The sequence below is a fragment of the Micromys minutus genome (genome assembly GCF_963924665.1).
Source record: "Micromys minutus genome assembly, chromosome: 1".
In the NCBI taxonomy this organism is placed as follows: domain Eukaryota; kingdom Metazoa; phylum Chordata; class Mammalia; order Rodentia; family Muridae; genus Micromys; species Micromys minutus.
This window is the reverse complement of record NC_137969.1, coordinates 26374170-26391893: the sequence shown is the minus strand read 5'-3', so window position 1 is coordinate 26391893 and position 17724 is coordinate 26374170. Positions and strand designations below refer to the sequence as shown.

Here is a 17724-nt window from a genome sequence, read left to right as displayed (position 1 = left end):
CTTTAGGCAAGGTTATGGTCACCTGTTTCTAATACAGTTGCGTTGATGATTCCTATCTTATAGTTATTTAGTTTTGATTTCTATGTCACAGTCAGTTCCCATGATATTCCAGTGCATGACGTGTTCTCAGACATCCTTGATTAATAAGAACTTGTTCTCATAGTGACTTACACAGGGCTAGTACATTCTTGAAATAGTTGCAGAGTTTTTTGTTCTTAAAGTCTGGAGAAATAGAAACTTCCTGATTTGTACATAAAGGTGACATGCTGTTTACTCCCTTACTCCTCATGGCTTGCTGAGCTTGCTTTCTTACAGTATCCAGGACCACCATCCCAGAGGTAGCAGTACTATCCATGCAGTGAACATGGCTCTCTCACAACAACCAACAGTCAAGAAAATGACACCAGGCTTACCCATAGGCCAGTCTGATAGGATCATTTTCTCAGTGAGATTTCCTCTTCCAAAACTGACTCTAGCCTGTATCAAGCTTATATAAAACTATACAACACAGCCTTTTTCTTGTTTTGGTTGGTTGGTTGTTCTTGTTTTTAACTAGAATTTTATTTGGTTTATAAGAAAGTTTTACACATTAGGAATATGAGTTTTTCACCTCTGTTCAGTGCTGCCAATTTTTTTTCCTGGTTCTTAAATTTCCCATTGACTTGGTTTACTGGGTTTTTCAGCCATTTGGAAATTTTCTTGTTTGCTTTTATGTAGTACCAATCTTACACTGTAAACTGCCTTTGGAGTTTGATAATTCTTAGCCTTATTCTGACACCAGAGTTAGGGAGGAACACAAAATTTCTCTCTAGTGTTTGTGTGGTTTCTTCTTCCTCCCCTCATGTAGATTTTAAACATGTTTGGGGTTTATTCTTGGGTATGAGGTGAAGTATGGGTTTATTTTTCTCTTTTCCCAAATGGTTATACAGTTGTCTTGAAGAATTTTATGAGGACGCGCTTTCTGTCACTGTGGTCTACAGTGCTGCCCCTCTGCAGCAGGTTTTCATATGCCATGGGTCTGTGTGTGGGCTTTGTGTCCTTTTCTGTTCCCTGCTTTAAACTATTAGTTTGAAGTCTCTGTATTTTATAGGTTTTATTGGTGCTTCTCTCATCTTTTAGTTATTCTTGTATTTTGGTGTTCTTCTGTATGACTTATAGTGAGTTAAGATACAGGCTAAGGTTAGGGTAACTATGAAGTGTATTCTGTATTCTGGAACTTACCTTTTAAATGGATGCAGTATCTTGGTGTATTTAGTTTCCAGTACTGAAGTTGAAGCCCAAGGCCTATGCATATTTGAAAGACACTGCAACCCTGAGCTTCATCTTCTACCACAATACATGTTATATTAATTACATGTTGAAATACTATTGATATATTTTATTAAATTATTACTAAATATAATGGTTTGGGGTTTTTTGTTTTTTGTTTGTTTGTTTTAGGTTTTAAAATCTGACTCTTAAAAATATATGACTCAAATTGCATTCGTTGCTGGTTGGTTATATATAAAAACTTTGTGTGTGTGTGTGTGTTAACTTCACATCTTTTACTAAACTGCTTCTCTGTTTAAGTCTTGTCAGTCACTGGAGTTAGTTTACTGGAGAAGTTATGTCACCTGTCTGTAGACAGGGGTGACTGATATGCTTTCCCCTACACACGCACACACACACATTCACACACATGCTCCCCCCCCCCCCGTGTGTGTGTCTGTGTGTCTGTGTGTCATATTGATGCTGTTTGGTTTGTGTAGTCCGTTTTGCTTCCTTTTTTTTCCCCCCCTGTGACAGGCCTCCAACTTCTTTTGTGGAGCTTAGGGTGACCTTGCACTTCTGATGCCCCTGCTTCCACCTCCTAAGTCCTAAGATTATAGGTGTTTGCTCCCATTTCCATTTTATGCAGTAGTAGGGATTGAACCTGAGAGGCAAGTTCTCTACTAGCTAGCTATTTCCAGCCCTACCCCTCCAATTATTTCTTTTGATTTGTTTGATTTTGTTTTGGATTTTTGTTTTGTTTGTTTTCAAGATATGGGTTTTTTTTTTTTTTTTTTTTTTTTTGTGTGTGTGTGTGTGTGGTTCTGGTTCTGGCTGTCTTAGAACTCACCCTGTAGTAGTCTGACCTTAAACTCAGAAATCCATCTACTTCTGCCTTTCAAGTACTAGAACTAAAGGTGTATGTCACCCTACCTGGTTTAGTTGTTATATCTTCATCTGGTCTTGGTATCAAGGTGAAACTAGACTTAAAAGTGTTTAAAAGCCATCTTTTTCTATTTTATGGAATAATTAAAATAGTATTGGCATTTGTTCTTTGAAATCTGGATAGAATTCTGTATGGATCCATCTATTTCTGGGATCTCTCTAATGTGGAGAGCTTTATTACTGTTTCAATCTTGTGGTTGTTTTTAGATATGTTTGAATTATTTCTTCAGTCATGGCATGTTGTATATATCTAGGAATTCATTTATTTCTTTTGCATTTTCAATTTAGTAAAAAATATTCCTAAGATTTTCTGAATTTCATCCCTGTGGTAGTAGTGTGGGCTCATGTCTTTAATCCTGGTTCTCAGGAGGCAGAGGTAACTTGGTCTACAAATGAGTTCTGGGTCAACTAGGACTACACAGAGAAACCCTGTCTTGGGGGGGGTGTATTTCATTAATATCTGTTACAGTGTCATCTCTTCCTTTATCTCTACATTTTACTAATTTGTATCTTTTATCTCTAGCTGTCCTCTGCCTCTCCTCCTGAGTGCTGGGATTAAAGTCATATGTGACCATGCCCAGCTTGATTTTAGTTTTTTTGTGTTTATGGGTGTTTTGCCTATATGTATGTCTATATAATATGTGTGTACTTAGTACCTGTGGAGACCAGAAGAATGTTAGGTTCCCCTGGAACTAGAGTTACAGATGATGATGAGCTGCTGTGTGGGTGCTGGAAACCAAACCTGGGTCCTCCAGAAGAGCAGCCAGTGCTTCTAATCACTGAGATTTCTTTCCAGTCTTTGAGGTGTTTGTTTGTTTGTTTGTTTGTTTGTTTTGGGGGGGTACTGTTCTCTGGTTTTGAGAAAAGGTTCCATGTAGTTCTGGCTACCCTGGAATTCACTGTGTAGACCACACCAAATTCACAGAGATCTGTCTGCGTCTTCCTCCCAACACTAGGATTAAAGGTATGCACCACAACACACAGACTCTGTCCCAACGCTTGCACCTCTAGTTGCCAGAAATGGTTGTAGGGTTTCCCTGTTAACTGAGATGCTGGCTCTAGGGCTAAGGTTTCACTATCCCACCTAAAGCCAGGGATGGGAGCCAGTGACTCTTGACATTCTTGAATATCTTTATGAAGAATAGGTGTTGAATTTTATCAGGGTGGTGGTTTTTTGCACCTGCGGAGAAAATTATGATTTTTCTCCTCAGGACTAGTTATAATAGTGTTACTATTTTAGTTTCCTAACATTAAACCATTCTTTAAATTCCTGTAATAATTACCATTTGCCTCTTGGTAATTATATTCTTTGGTTGAGGTTCTATTTGTTGTTACTTTATTGTCTTGATATTCATAGGTTTGTAACTTTTTGTTGCTGTTTTTACGTACTTTACTGTGCTTGCACAGGGAAGAATGGGGTTGTCAATCAATAATCTTAATAAAAAGAATTAGCATGTTCACTATCCTCCTGTTCAGTTCTGGAACACCTTCAGGCTGTATTAGAACTGTCAAGGCTTTAGATGTTTGATAGCATTCTTTCTGTTTCCATGGAAATCTTCTCATATTTCTTCAGGTAATGAGGTTAATTTTGGAAGCTAAAATTTTGTCTACATTGTCTGCAAAGTATATAAATGCTTGCGTGCTTGCTCAGTACAGGCTTTTTTGTGGCCCATACTGTATTGCCAAGGCTGAACTTGCACTTCTGCTCTGTGACCCTGACATTTGGCCTGTCATTTACATTTATTTTCTTCTTGCCATTTCTCACTCTGTGTTTTGATTTTGCTTAAGTTAATAATCTGAACCCTTTGTTAGGTTTTGTTGTTGTTTAACTCAGGTTTTCCCTTTTTTTTTTTTTTTTTTTTTTTTTTGAGTTTTTTTCTCTTATCATTATTTCTTTTCATGTGATTTTTTTTCTGTTTTGTTTGTTACATTGTTCTTCATTGTCTAACTTTTTAATTTAGAAATTTAGTTTGGGGCCAGGTGTGGTGGCACTGTGGTCTGACAGGTGATTTTTCAACAAGGTTGTTTAGGAATGTTGTAGTTTCCAGGCTGTTGGCTTTGTGTTTATGGTTCTCTCTTCCTTTTACCAGGTAGCAGTTTGCAGCTTGAATTTCTAGGTGGGCAGGCCTATTGTTGCTTATTTCTAGCTTTTCTCTTCCCCACCCACCCCTACTGCTGCTCCCCCCATCCTGGTTAAAATGTTTGGACATTTCTTTCTCAGGAAATGTTCAGAGCTCTCTACTTACACTCTAACATACAGCGTTCCACTATTAGAACAGAATAGTGAGATGATCAACTTCTAAGAAGAAAGGTTTGTTTTGTTCTTGGTTCTTTAGATTTTAGCTTCTAGTCAGCCCCATTGCTTTGGGGCTTGTAGTGAAACAACACATAATGGCAGAAGAAATCAGTTCAGCTTAAAATGACTGGTTTGTGGGACCCCTGCAGTCCTAACTATTGTGTGTCAGCTTTTGTGAATGTCTCATATGAACTTTAAGGTACAGATGTATTTCTGCCTTATGTTATTTGTGATGCATAAATTACTTTTACTGAAAGTACTCTACCACTAAGATGCATCTCCACTTTTTTTTTGGGGGGGGGGGGGGTAGATTTAAAAGTTGTCCAGGCTAGTGTCAAATTTGAAGTCCTCCTGCCTTAACCTTCTGAGTAACTAGAATTACAGGATGCACTACCCTATAACTCCAAGGTTAGCTCAGAATATATAATAGGACCCTGTCAGGGCTGGGAGTCAAAGGAGAAAAGAAAGGTTTTCTTTGGTGAGTTAAAGCCATTCCCATTGTTAGAACAACTTTATAGTTGGCCTTAGTGTTATCACTATCTTGTAATTACTTTGAATGTCTTGTATTTTTTGGTTTTTTTTTTTTCCCCTCTGTGTTATTTTCTTCAACACTTATTTCTAAACATGCTTGGTACTTAGAAAAAATTGAACACATGTGTGTCTTAATATTTTTTTCTGTTGCTATAACAAAACACCTGGGACAGGGTCATTTATTGAGAAAAAGAGGTTTGGTTTCACTCACAGTTCTAGAATATGAGAAGTACAAGACCCAACAGGTTTCTCTATTGTGGGCCTTGTGCTACCTCCAGGGAGAGCAGAAAAGTCCCAAGGAAATCAGGTATGTTCTTAGGAAGATAAAGTAATGGCCCCCTTTAGAGCATACACTCCTTTTTTGTTTTGTTTTGTTTTGTTTTGGTGTGTGTCTATTGGTTTGTCTGCTGGTGTCAGCAGAGGCCAAAAGACAGTGCATTGGATCCCCTGAAGCTAGAGTTACAGATAGCTGTGAGCTGCTTCACATGGATGAGGATTTGAACTGCCATCTCCTGGAAAGGCAACAAGAGCCATCTCCAGCCCCCAGAACATGCACTCTATATATGCACTCTTTCTACTTTGCTGTTCCCATTCCTTCTCTTCTTTGTGCTCACTTTTCATTGCTTCTGCTTTTTCAGAATACAGCATCTTTAGGTAATGCTTGGAACAGGCCTACTCCTAAGTGCCCTGGACCTCTGATAAGTGGCACAGAGCCTCAACAAGTCCCTTTCATTGCTACATTCTTGCTCATTGGTTGTAAATGTATTGGCTTCAGTAGATTTAAAATTCTTAAGTCACATTTGCATTTTAATATACTGTGGAAAAAAACTGCTCTTGGTACTAAATATGGCTTCTTATACTAAAGTTTTATAAATACTCGTTTATTTTATATTTTTGAGATAGGATTTCATATAGACCAAGCAGACCTCCAGCTTTCTACATATCTCACAATGACTTTGAACTTGGCCTTCATTACAGGGATGTACCACCATGTGCAACTTCTATGTAGTACTGGAGATTAAATTATGTATACTAGGAAAACACTCTGCTAAACTAATCTAGACTTTCAGCCTGAGACTGCTAATTCTGATTAGGAAAGTATACAATAGACACTGTAGTATTATCACAAACTGGTGTGCTCAGTGTACGTGCAGTTATGACTGCTTCTGCGCTGAGACCGAAAAGGCTGTGGAGCTTCATTCCTCACCTACCTGCTATCACGATTTTGCCTTCCCCTGACAGGACCAGACCTATTGACTATTCTTGATTTGTGTGTATGTGGTGTATGTTTGCCTTTTCTTTATTTTTATTCCTTTACATGTACCTATTCCTTCTGTGGGTACATATGCATGCTACAGTGCAGGAATGGAGATCAGTAGGTAATTCACAAGACTTGGTTCTCTCCTGCAACATGTGTTGTAGGAATCCAACTGAGGTAGTCAGAGCTTGGCCCTGTTTGGTTTTGTTTTGTCTTCCTTTCTTCTCCTCCTTCTCAAGATAGGCTTTTGTTTAGCCCAGGCTGCAGTGGCTAGAATAACGGGCGTCCAGTGCCATACCATCTTCTTTGCTTTTTATTTCTACTACTTGAATCTTCAAATGTAGGATCTGGTCTGGAGTTCAGCCCTGTGCAGGTTTATAGAGCCTTTTGTAAATCCTTGGCTGTCTTTCCTTCCTTCTGAGTTTAGATAGAAGTTAGATCCTCTCCTGGGCTTTGTTGCTTTTCAGAATGGACACTCCCGGTCCTTGGTACTCTTGTCAGGTGAGTTGCCACATTGGCAGCTGCTATTAGGCAAGCGAGATGTGCCCTAATTATGCCTCCATGGAAATGTCCCATGTTAGAACTAGGGTGATGGTTATTTGGAAGACTAAAGTTTGTTTTTTAACTAAGAAGTATGAGCTCCCTCTACCTTTACATTTTCATTGATACTGCATACTTGGAGCCAGGCTTAGGGAAGGGGCTCAGTGTCCCATCAGACCTGGCACAACAGGAAGGAAAAGTTGAAATTCTCAGACTGGGATGGGATTCTGGGAAGTAGAATGTCTCTCAACTAGTGACCCTTTGGTGCCCTGGTAAGTAAAGCAGGAATGCACTTCTGATGAGGAAAGGCTTGAGTTCTGAGTTGGGGTTCTTTAGCAGGTCATGTTGATGGGACCTTGAAGTAGCAATGGCTTTGTTGAGCACATGAGTGGGTAGCTCTAGGTAGTCACAGGAGCAGTCTGCCCTCCTGGTCTTTTGCAGAATCTTGCCTTACTCTTTGATAATGTGAGGTGTCTCCTTTCCTTCACTTTACAGATGATGTTTTTCTGCCTAAAGACATCGACCTGGACAGTGTGGATATGGATGAGACCGAACGGGAGGTGGAGTATTTCAAAAGGTAACATTAGGCCTACCTGTCAAGACATTGGTGGGTCCTGTCTGCCAAGCTTACCTGGTTTGCCTATATTTGTGATCTTCCCATGACATTTCTGTCACCTATCCCACCTCATGCTGCTCATATCCCTGCTCTGCTCTGTATACACAGTTCATCTTCACTCACTTCTTTCATTGCTCTTGTGTTCAAACAACAGTCGCTAGTGCTGGCTCTCCTGGTGGACCTGAGTCAACAGCCTCACTTTACAACCTGGGTCCTCTCCAAATCTGCTGCTTCTCATTTTAGCCACCTGTGTTCTTGGAAGCCTAGCAGATGACTCTCGTGTACACGGGGCATTTGAGTGTACTGACACAGCCTTCTTTAAGGAGAAAAGTAGCACTGAAGATAGAACAAGTTTTGGTGACATTCTTGACTGAGACCATATTCAAGGATGTTTCATTTACTGCATGAGTTATGGCAGCAAAAAAAAAAAAAAGAAAAGAAAAGAAAACCTATTTTAAGCATCATATTTCATCATATACTTGTAATCCTTAGTAGTTGTGGGACTGAGGCAAGATTTCATGTTCCAGAAAGTATAACCTACATAGTAAAACTTTGTCTCAACCACATGAAGACCAGAAGGGCACATCATGTTTTAGTTTTTTTTGTTTTGTTTTTCATATTTGCCTGTGTATATGTTGATGCACTATATTCGTGTAGTGCCCAGAAAGGCCAGGAGAGGCGCTGAATCCCCTGTAATTGAAGTTACAGACAGGTTTTTGTTTGCTTGCTTGCTTGTTTTTGTCATGTGGATGCTGGGACTCAAACTCGGTCCTCTAGAAGAGTAGTCAGTGCTCTTAACCATTGAACCATCTTCCAGGCCATGAAGGGCACAGTGTTTAAGGTAATATGTAAGAAAAGACAAAAGTATTCACCCTCTATTAGAGACCTGCAGGGACATGTATAAATGGTTAGACGTGGAAAACTCTTGAAACCCAAGAAGAAACCAAAGGAAGGAAGGAGAAGTGAAATGGTTATTATTTGTATATGCTTAAGTATATTTATATAGACTCCAAAAGAGCTTATAAGTAAATTAATTGAAATTTTTTTCAGTGTTTTGTCTGGTTTTAAAGACAGGGTCTCATGTAGCCCAGGGTAGCCTTAGACTCACTATATAGCCTCCAGCTTATACTATATTAGTGGTAGGATTACAGGCATATATCACCATATCACACTTAAATTACTAAAGCATCTGCACAAGGTTGTTGTGTACAAAGTCAGTGCACTGGATTCTGCTTTGATGCCATAGGCTGTCAGGAGCTTCAGAGGGCTACATACCCAATCATCTTCTGAAACGTTCATCTATAGTTCCCATGCTGTCCTGCCATCTGTTCCCAGGTACTTGTGGCCAGGAATGTAGAGTGGTATGGGACAGGTGAACAGATAGCCTAGTACAAAGCTGCTTCCCAGTCCCATGTTTGAGGCATGATCTTACTAAGTTACTCAGGCAGGCCTTGTTCTCATGATCTTCCTGTCTCAGCCTTCTGCATGCCTTAGTTTATAGATACTCAGCACCCAGTCCCATACCTGCCTACATTCCTGGCCACAAGTACCTGAGAATAGATGTCAAGACAGCAAGGAACTAAATTCAAGGCTGAAGCTGAGCACTGTGATTCATTCCATCACTCTGGAAAGTTGAGGTGAAGGGATAACAAATTTGAGGCTAGTCTTGATTACACAGAGAAAATCTTTCTCCAAAAAATAGAAGTAGGAGCTAGAGGACTGGCTTATACTATCTCAGCACAAAGGCACAGGCACAACTCTGAGCATCTCATAACTGGCTGTAGCTACAGACCCAGAGGTCTAATGTCCTCTTCTCAGTTCTTTGGGCACCTGTACTCATATGAATATACCCTGACATAGACAACCAGACCTACACATAAATAAAAAGAATAGATCTTTGAGAAAAAGACAAATGAGTCTGGAGAGATGGTTCAACAATCAAAAAAGGATCAAATGATCCTTTTTCCAATTTTCCACATCCACGAGGTGCTGGTCAAAACCTCCTGTAATTAACTATAACTCCAGGAGATCCAATTCCTGTGGCCTTCACAGACACACATAGTTGTAAATAATAAAAATAAATCTTCTATGAAAGAAGGAAGATGATAAACACAATCATATGTCAGTAACCATAAATAAAAAGAAAAAATGTGACCAGATGCAGTGTCTTAAATTTGTATTCCAAGCACACAGGAGGCTAAGGTAAGGATCACTGTGAGTTCAAGACCAATCTGGACCTTGACTTAAAACAAAACTCTTATCAAAGTAAATTGGAACTTACCATATAGATCAAAATAAAAGCATCTGTTAGAGCAGTGGTTCTCAACCTCCCTAATACTATGACTCTTCAATACAGTTCTTCATGTTGTGATGATCCCCAACCATAAAATTGTTTTCGTTGCTACTTCATAACTAATTTTGCCACTGTTATAATATAATGTATATTTGATATGCAGGACACCTAATATGTGACCCTTAAAGTGGTCACAATGTAGAGGTTGAGAACCACTGTGTTAGATTGAATGTACATTTATATATGCATACTATTTATAATGCTGTACTTGAAATAGCCAGACATGGTATTGTTCACCTGGAATGTGAATTCAAGACCAGCCTGATGTACAAAGCGAAATTGTTTTTAAAAAGCTACAAAAGGAAAACAGATACAACAGACAAGCAAAAAGGACTACAGAATTGCTGAGAGTTGTGGCACATGACTTTTTAATCCCATCATTCAGGAAGTTGAAGCAAGCAGATCTCAAGTGATTTTGATACCAACCAAGACAAATGTTTATGAGACATTTGTCACAAAAACAAAAAACCAAATAGAACTTGAGTATTGACCAGTGAAGAAACAACCAACTGGTAAGCTGGTAGACTCTAAGGGTGTGATGGCTGCTGTTGGTCATAAGCTTGACTACCACTTGCAGTTAATATGAAGTTAACTACAACCTGAGTGTGTGGATACAGCTGTGAGGGATTGTTTTCTTAATTAAATTATTTAAAGTGGAAAGAGCCTCCTTTCATCTGTCCACACCATCTGGTGGCAGCCTACATAAAGGTCATGGAAGAAGGAAGCTTGTTCTTTGCCTGCTTGCTCTCACGTTCACTGTCAAGTCCTTTCCTTCGCTGACATATTAAAAAAAACAGGCTGAGATGTGCAGTCTTGTAGGCTGAACTTGATTCTTGGATTTACATTATAGGCAGCCATTGTTGAACTAGCTAGACCATAAACTGTAAGTCACTAATTAATCTCGAGCACTTGAGCATGTGTGTGCACGCGCGCGCGCGCACACACACACACACACACACACACACACACAATCAGTTCTGTTCCTCTAGAGAACCCAGACTAATACAGAGAGATAGGACAAAAATTAATTTTGTAGGTAACAGTTCCCTACCAGGGAAAGGAAGAAGAATGTATAAAAAAGAGGTACTGTGTCTTTCCAGATTGCTCAGCCTCCAGCTATAATTCTTAGTCAATACAGAAAGAAGAAACTGAAGGCTTAAGTTGACAGGAGGGAATAAATAAAACTATTTTTAAAAGATACAGCGTAAATGTGAAAGAACATCTCAAGTAGTTGTGTGGGATCAGGATAAAAGTTAAAGTTAACTTGTTTTTCCTCTACACACCAATAATCAAAAATTGTAGTTTAAATAGATCCAGCATTTATGGGCTGGGGATTAGTCTCATTAATAGGAAACCTACTTAGCTGTTCGAGGTCCTAGGTTTCCTCCAGAAAAAGAGAAGGGGACAGATAGTACAGAGTGAGGCAGACAGCATTTTCCATAATGCCCACATCTCAGCACTGCTCATAATTAAGCTAGCACGGGTGATACAAGACGAATATTCAGAAATTTAGGGAGCTTTTAAAGGAAAAACATGAAGGGGCTAACTAGGTAAAGAAAGGCACTTGCTGTTGATCCTGACAACCTTAACTTGATCCCCAGAACTCACATGGAAGAGGGACAGAACCAATTTCAGCAAGTTGTCCTCTGACTCCCACACTTGTGCCTTGACATACATATAATAAGAAAGGAAGGGGGTGTTTCAAAAGAAAACGGGGGAAGGGCTCGCTGAGATTGGAGAGATGACTTTAGCAGTTAAACACATTTCTTGCTCTTGGAGAGGACCTCCGTTCATTTCCAAACCCTCTGGTGGTTCACAGCCATCTATAACTCCAATATCAGGGGATCCAGTGCCCCTTTTGGTCTACTTGGACACTAGGCATGCATGTGGTGCACATACAAACATGCTGTAAAAACACACATAGACATAAAATTTAAAAGACAACAACAACAAAGCACTAATGAAGGCCTTAACCCACAGATCATGTTCAAAGATAAGAATTAACAGCTATTGACTTTCCCAGATTTCTCCTGTAGGCTTAAATCCCAAGAATGATCACTGTATTAGAATTCTTTTAAAAAATAGGACTGATAGAATGCACATGGATTTTTATTAGGAGGGTTTAGTAGAGTGGCTTACAGGCTAGGGTGCTGCTAGTCCAACAATGGCTGTCTCACAGTGGAAAGGCCACAAAACTGGATGTATTCGCTGTCCCTATCTGGTACTAGAGTCTCAGAGTATTCATAGAGAACTGCTAGTCTTTAGTCTGTTTAGGAATCCTGAAGAGTTGGGTTTTAATAACAGCAAAGGAATGCTTCAACAGAATATATGGACTTGCCTGAGAGAGTGAGAGCAAGCAGGCTGTTTTCCTTCCCTGTGTTCACTAAAATGTATGGCCCAGACTTAGCATGGATCTTCCTATCTCAGATGAACCAGTCAAGAAAATCTCTCACAGAATGCCCAGCAGCTTGGGTTTTAGTTGATTCCAGATCTAGTCAACCAAGATTAGCCATTACAATCATGGAACTTGCATGAGGAGGAAGCTGTGCAGTAATACCAAGGAGCAGAATTCAGCAGCTCCCACATGCCTTCTTGACCATCTTGTTGGTAATCACAAAAATGTTATGTCCTTCCAGTAGAATTCTAAAGAACAGCTGTCTGCTATGCAGCACCACAAAAGGTTTCCCACAGCAGCATATGCAGTGACCTGGCCAGCACAAGACAGATTGTGTTGCCAGATTACATGTGAATTTATCCACTGTCAGACCTTTATCACTATTTCTTGATGCTGAATCAGGCTTAGCAGGACAGGGCAAGACAGGATGGCAATGTGTCTTTATTGAGGTGACCCACAGGATAGAGCCATGTGTTGGTACCAGTAAGTTTCATACCAGCTAGTCATGTTCTTTTCATGAATTAAGGCTCAGTAAAGTTCATTTTTTCAATTATGGCACAGGGAGTATAGCTAGTTGGTAGAGTGTTCTCTGTTCAGTCCTCAGCACATCATAAAACCAAACATGGAAGAGATTCATAGCAGTACTTCAGATGTTGAGACAGGAGGATCATTATTAGGTACATGGTAAGTTGAAGACCAGCATAAGACCCTCACTCAAGAAACACAATGTTCACAGATGCAAATGTATGTGTTAAAACTATAGAGAACACAAGGAAATTACTGCAGTGAAAAGCCAAGATTCTTCTGAAAGAAGAACTGAAACCAAAGTAATGTAGCTTGGTAGCTAATGGGGTGTGTACACAATGATGCTGAGTTGTCAGGACAGCAGGGGCTGCACTGGGGCTTCCACATCCTAGTACCATATTATGCATTTCAGTCATTCATGTATGCTACATTTCACAAGAAGGGTAAAAGTATGGTTTGGTTATACCTTTCCAGAAAAATAAGAACAAAGAGAGGCTGTTATCTCTACCTATTTTAAAGCTGTAGAAGCCTTCCATTGAGACATTGTGATGACCATGTAGAAGAAAAAGCCCTGAAACAGCTTGGTGGAAATACTGGGCCTGGTTTGTTACAGAAGATGGATTAGCAAGCAGATTGCTTTAGAAATGAAGTTCTTCATAGGAGGGACTATGGGAGTTGTTTATCCAAAAAAAAAAAGAAGAAGAAAAAGAAAAAACTGAATTTAACTACCAGTTTCACACCATTCTTAAAAGCCAATGGTTCATGGGTAAAAAATTTAAATGTCGGGATTGGAGAGATTTCAGAGGTCCTGAGTTCAATTCTCAGCAACCACATGGTGGCTCACAACCATCTGTAATGGGATCGGATGCCCTCTTCTGGCCTGCAGGCAAAGTACTGTATATATAATAAGTAAATCTTAAGAAAAAGAAGCGTCAAAAGCAAGCTTTTGGCTGGATTACAGGTATAATGCAGAGAAACCTGGGTTTGTCCTCAATATTACTTACAAAATAAAACCTTTAATTTGGAAGAAAATAAATGTTTCTGAAATGAGAATAGGGAAAGTTTTTTTTTATTTAGCCATAAAATGAGTGTAGAGGTACATACATACCTCCAGTTCCTTTTATTCAGGAAGCTGTAACAGGGTGCTCACTTGCATCTACTCAGCAAAGCTAGATACATCTCAAAAAAGTAAGAGCCTGGTAAATGATACTACTTCAGTAGTGCTATCTGCACATCCACTCAAGACCTGACAGTCCTGCCTTACGGAGGAAACTCAAGCATAATTTTAAATAGAAGAAACAATAAGGTAAAAAAGTAATGCACTCAATATGATTCAGTGTGCAGATGTTCAAACAGTACAACCAGACTACTGCTGAGTATTGAGACCTTACTCAAATGCTAGGACAGCAAGGCTAACACTGGGATATCCACCGAGGCTTCTGCATCGTGGTGCCCTGTATAGACATGTGTAGCCCATGCAAAATGCAGTCCAGCAAACCTAATGGGTCTAGATCTTAGATGTGGATGAGGCTATCCACTTGCAGGACCTGGTTGGTGGTCTTTTGGGGAGCAGGTTGTGTTTTATGTTCTTGATTCTCTAGTAAGATTTGCCTTTGCAAAGGATTGAGCTTGTTCCCGAATGGCTTTAGGCATTCTTACTGCTTTGTAGAGAGAAAAGGGACTGGGATGTAACCTACACGTGGGAGAGATAATCAGACAAGAGATGTTAGAGGTTTAGAAGGTTTGCTCCAGGAGAAAAAGAGTTTTGATTCTGTAGCTGAGATGGCACAGCCCTTCCCTGGCAGAGACTTGTTCTCTGTCCATCCAACAGAGGCCACAAAATGGATAGTACATAGCTGATCAGTGATTGGTACCTGATAGAATGATTGAACCACAATTGAAACATAAACATTTAGACCACCTGAAAACCATTTTAAGTTCCATTATAATTTCTGCTCCTCAAATCAGAGCTGGAACATTAAAAATGAGAAATTTTACAGGCGTCTTTAAACAGAAGAAAATACTCTGGGGGGTGGAGAGATGGCTCAGTTGTTAAGAGCATGTATGCCCACAGAAGATAGAAGAGTATCAGATGCCTTGGAGCTAGAGTTACAAGAAGCTGTTAGCTGTAACCAAAATGGGTGTTGGGAAGGTCCTCTGTTATACATTCTTAACCACTAGGCCATCTCTCCATCCTCAAAGGGTGGTCTTTTATTTAGCTTACAATGTTTGTGGCTCAGAGCACAGACCTGGCAGGTGGTTCATACCTGAAGGCCTTCGTGTACAGAGGACATCATGTACAGAGGAACAGATAGAGTGGAGGGCAGAGTCTTGTAACCTTTCTCATCATAGTTATTATTACTTTGTGTATAATTACAGAAGCTCCACTTTGCACATAGGCTTAGCTGTTGTAGGCTATGGACCAGACCCAGCCTGACCTTGCTCCTGTGTGACTCCTCCTGGGCTAAGAGAACATATACACTGAAGAAGTTGGGGAACATATATTTTCAGACACACAAAAATTATACAAACTTTGGATTTTACCCTCTAAATGTTGTTTCACATTAACAGAGACATCAGCTGATTCTTTATGGCCATGGTTGCTTGTGTGTCATTGAGGCAGGGTATGAGATTGCCACAAACTATAGGATCTACAAAGCTTGTAGCACATTCTTGTCAATTACAGAAGTTTTGGCTGGCTCATGGCAACCATATCCTTAAGCTTAGCACCTGCTCTTCCTAGCAGCTCCTGTGGTACAAGGTCCTAGTCAAGTGGGTATCGGCCTGTGACCCTAGTTGTGGCTCTCCTGCATACCCAGCCACATTGAACACAATGTGCCTTCCTTCCTGAGACTCTTAGCTGCTGTGGAGGTTGAGGCAGCTAGTAGCTTCTTACCCTGAACACATTTGTTGTTTTGATTGAGCTCATGCTGTTGACCAAGACTGTGAGGTATGTATCACGGGAAGACCTGCTGCAGGACTGTTCTGGAGTCCTGCCATTTGTGTGATAATCTCTGGCCTGATGCTGCCCAACAGTTCCTATGCTGTAACTTAGGTAGTGGCTTAGACAGAACATCAGAATCTACATCAGTCTTGAGTAGCCTCTGGGATAGGGAAGTAGCAGGACCCAAGCCTTTTTTTTGGGGGGGGGGGTGTATAATAGTGGCTGATGTCAGCTGCTCTCAGGTGGAAGAAGAGGTTTCCTTGAGTGATACTTGGTACACTCTCTTCCCTTCTATAGTAAATGCTGCTTTTCTTACAATTTCCTGGCTGTCTCTTAAACACAAGCCTCACTGATCCTCCCTGGTGAATTGCTAGCAAGAATCATAGGTTGGCTTGGTGGTTGCCAGTCTGGGTATAGACTCTGTCCTGAGACAATTTGCCTTTTTGTTTTGGCAGGTTCTGCTTGGACTCTGCTAGACAGAACCGACAAAGACTATCCATCAACTGGTCCAACTTTAGCTTGAAGAAAGCCACCTTTGCTGCCCACTGAATGAGGACTGCCTGGAGAGGGATATGTGGGAGGCAGCTGGGCTGCGCCACTCAAGAGCCAAGCCCCTCACTGGCTCCCCTGAGCTTCAGTACCCACCCAGGGTGTGTAGGGCGGGATGCTGTGGCCTGATAACCCCAGACCGAGAACTTGCTGCTCGACCTGCGTTGTTAGCTTGTGTGCGTGTAGTCTGTGAGTGAGACTTCTATGATTGTAGCTCTGTGCTGTCTGAATGGAACAGTAGTTCCCGCCAATTCCTCCACTACCACGGCCTCAGAGGCCTGGGCCGTGGCCAGAGACGAGTTTGCATCATCTACGTGGCTCTGTCACCTCTGCATCTCGCCCTGTCCTGTCATCTGTCCCCGCCAGGGTGTCAATCATCCCTCAGTTCCCATGTGCCCTGTGTCCCACCCAAGGCGGGCTGGGCGGGCAGGCCTCCTTTGTCCTCTTTCACAATCTACTGTTTCTGAGTGTACACGTTGCGCTGTTTGTGTTTGACCCCTGACTTGTAGCCAGCTTGTGTAAGACCCCTTGCAGAATGAGAAAGTTAAAAACAAGAAACCCACCCAGTACTCACACCATCAAGTCTGTTCTAGAGCGTACAACCGTATTAACACGGAGGCCTGCCTGGCTACTTTTTTAACATATTGTTAAGTAATATTAAAATCATGTCTTTCTTTTTGAAAGATGGAATACATTAGTACAGCAGGAGACCCAGTCTGGTTGCTTTCTGCTGGGGATGATGGGTGTGCTGGGAGGTGTCAAATGGGTGGCATTTGTCCCAGGGAGCCAAGGCCACCAAACCCAAAGTCACTTTCTGGTGTTCCTAGGTCTCAGGATTCCTGGTTCCCTCATTTGTCTTCTGGACACCAGGCTGGTACAGGTGGTAGAACAGAAAAGTGAACAAGACACAGCAGCTGAACAAATAATTAGGCTTTATGTGCTCGGGAAGTTGCAAGATGTGGTTGTGGATTATACACAGGTCACTAGGGCTTGAAATAGAAACACAGCAGAGAGTTATTTACGGCCTTATATGTAGGTACCTATCCACATTTGAGGGAGGAAGGGGGTTGTGATCTGTAGTGGAATGCTTACTTGGGTTTAAATTAGGAACAAAGTAAATGGTATTGAAAAGTGAAAGAGTAATTCTGGCTTGGTTAGTCCCATCTTTGTCCCTTCAGGAGTTAACAAAAAGTTGACACAATTGCCTCTGGGTTCATTTAGTTTCATCTCATCTCAGCACACTACATGGCTCATATTTTTCCAACATTGAGGCATCCAGCACCTACGAGAAGATGACTAAGACCTGAGGTGGAAAGATCATCAGGCCCAGACTAACACTTCAAGCTAGTAGAACAGTTGTGGGAAGGAGGGGACAGTAGGTCCTAGCCTTCTAAAGATTTTTGCACCAGAGTATAGTACCCAAAGGAGGTATAGAACAAGTTGCCTTTTCTTTTCCGGGTGAGAAGATATCCCATCACTGTGTTCCTGGGATAGTTGAGCAAAGAACAGGAGGCAGGGATGTGA

General features: G+C 40.9%; 1 protein-coding gene across 2 annotated transcripts in view; it reads left to right on the top strand.

Moving 5' to 3' along the window:
- The window catches only part of FAM193A (family with sequence similarity 193 member A), a 104677-nt gene extending 87646 nt beyond the window's left edge, over positions 1 to 17031 (top strand). For both annotated transcript variants that reach the window (XM_080938940.1, XM_080938939.1), the window contains exons 20-21: positions 7314 to 7395; positions 16107 to 17031. In XM_080938940.1, the coding sequence (XP_080795066.1) occupies positions 7314 to 7395; positions 16107 to 16200 (176 nt within the window). In that variant the 3' untranslated portion in view covers positions 16201 to 17031. The remainder of the gene's footprint in view (positions 1 to 7313; positions 7396 to 16106) is intronic.
- Positions 17032 to 17724: the final 693 nt, after the last annotated feature.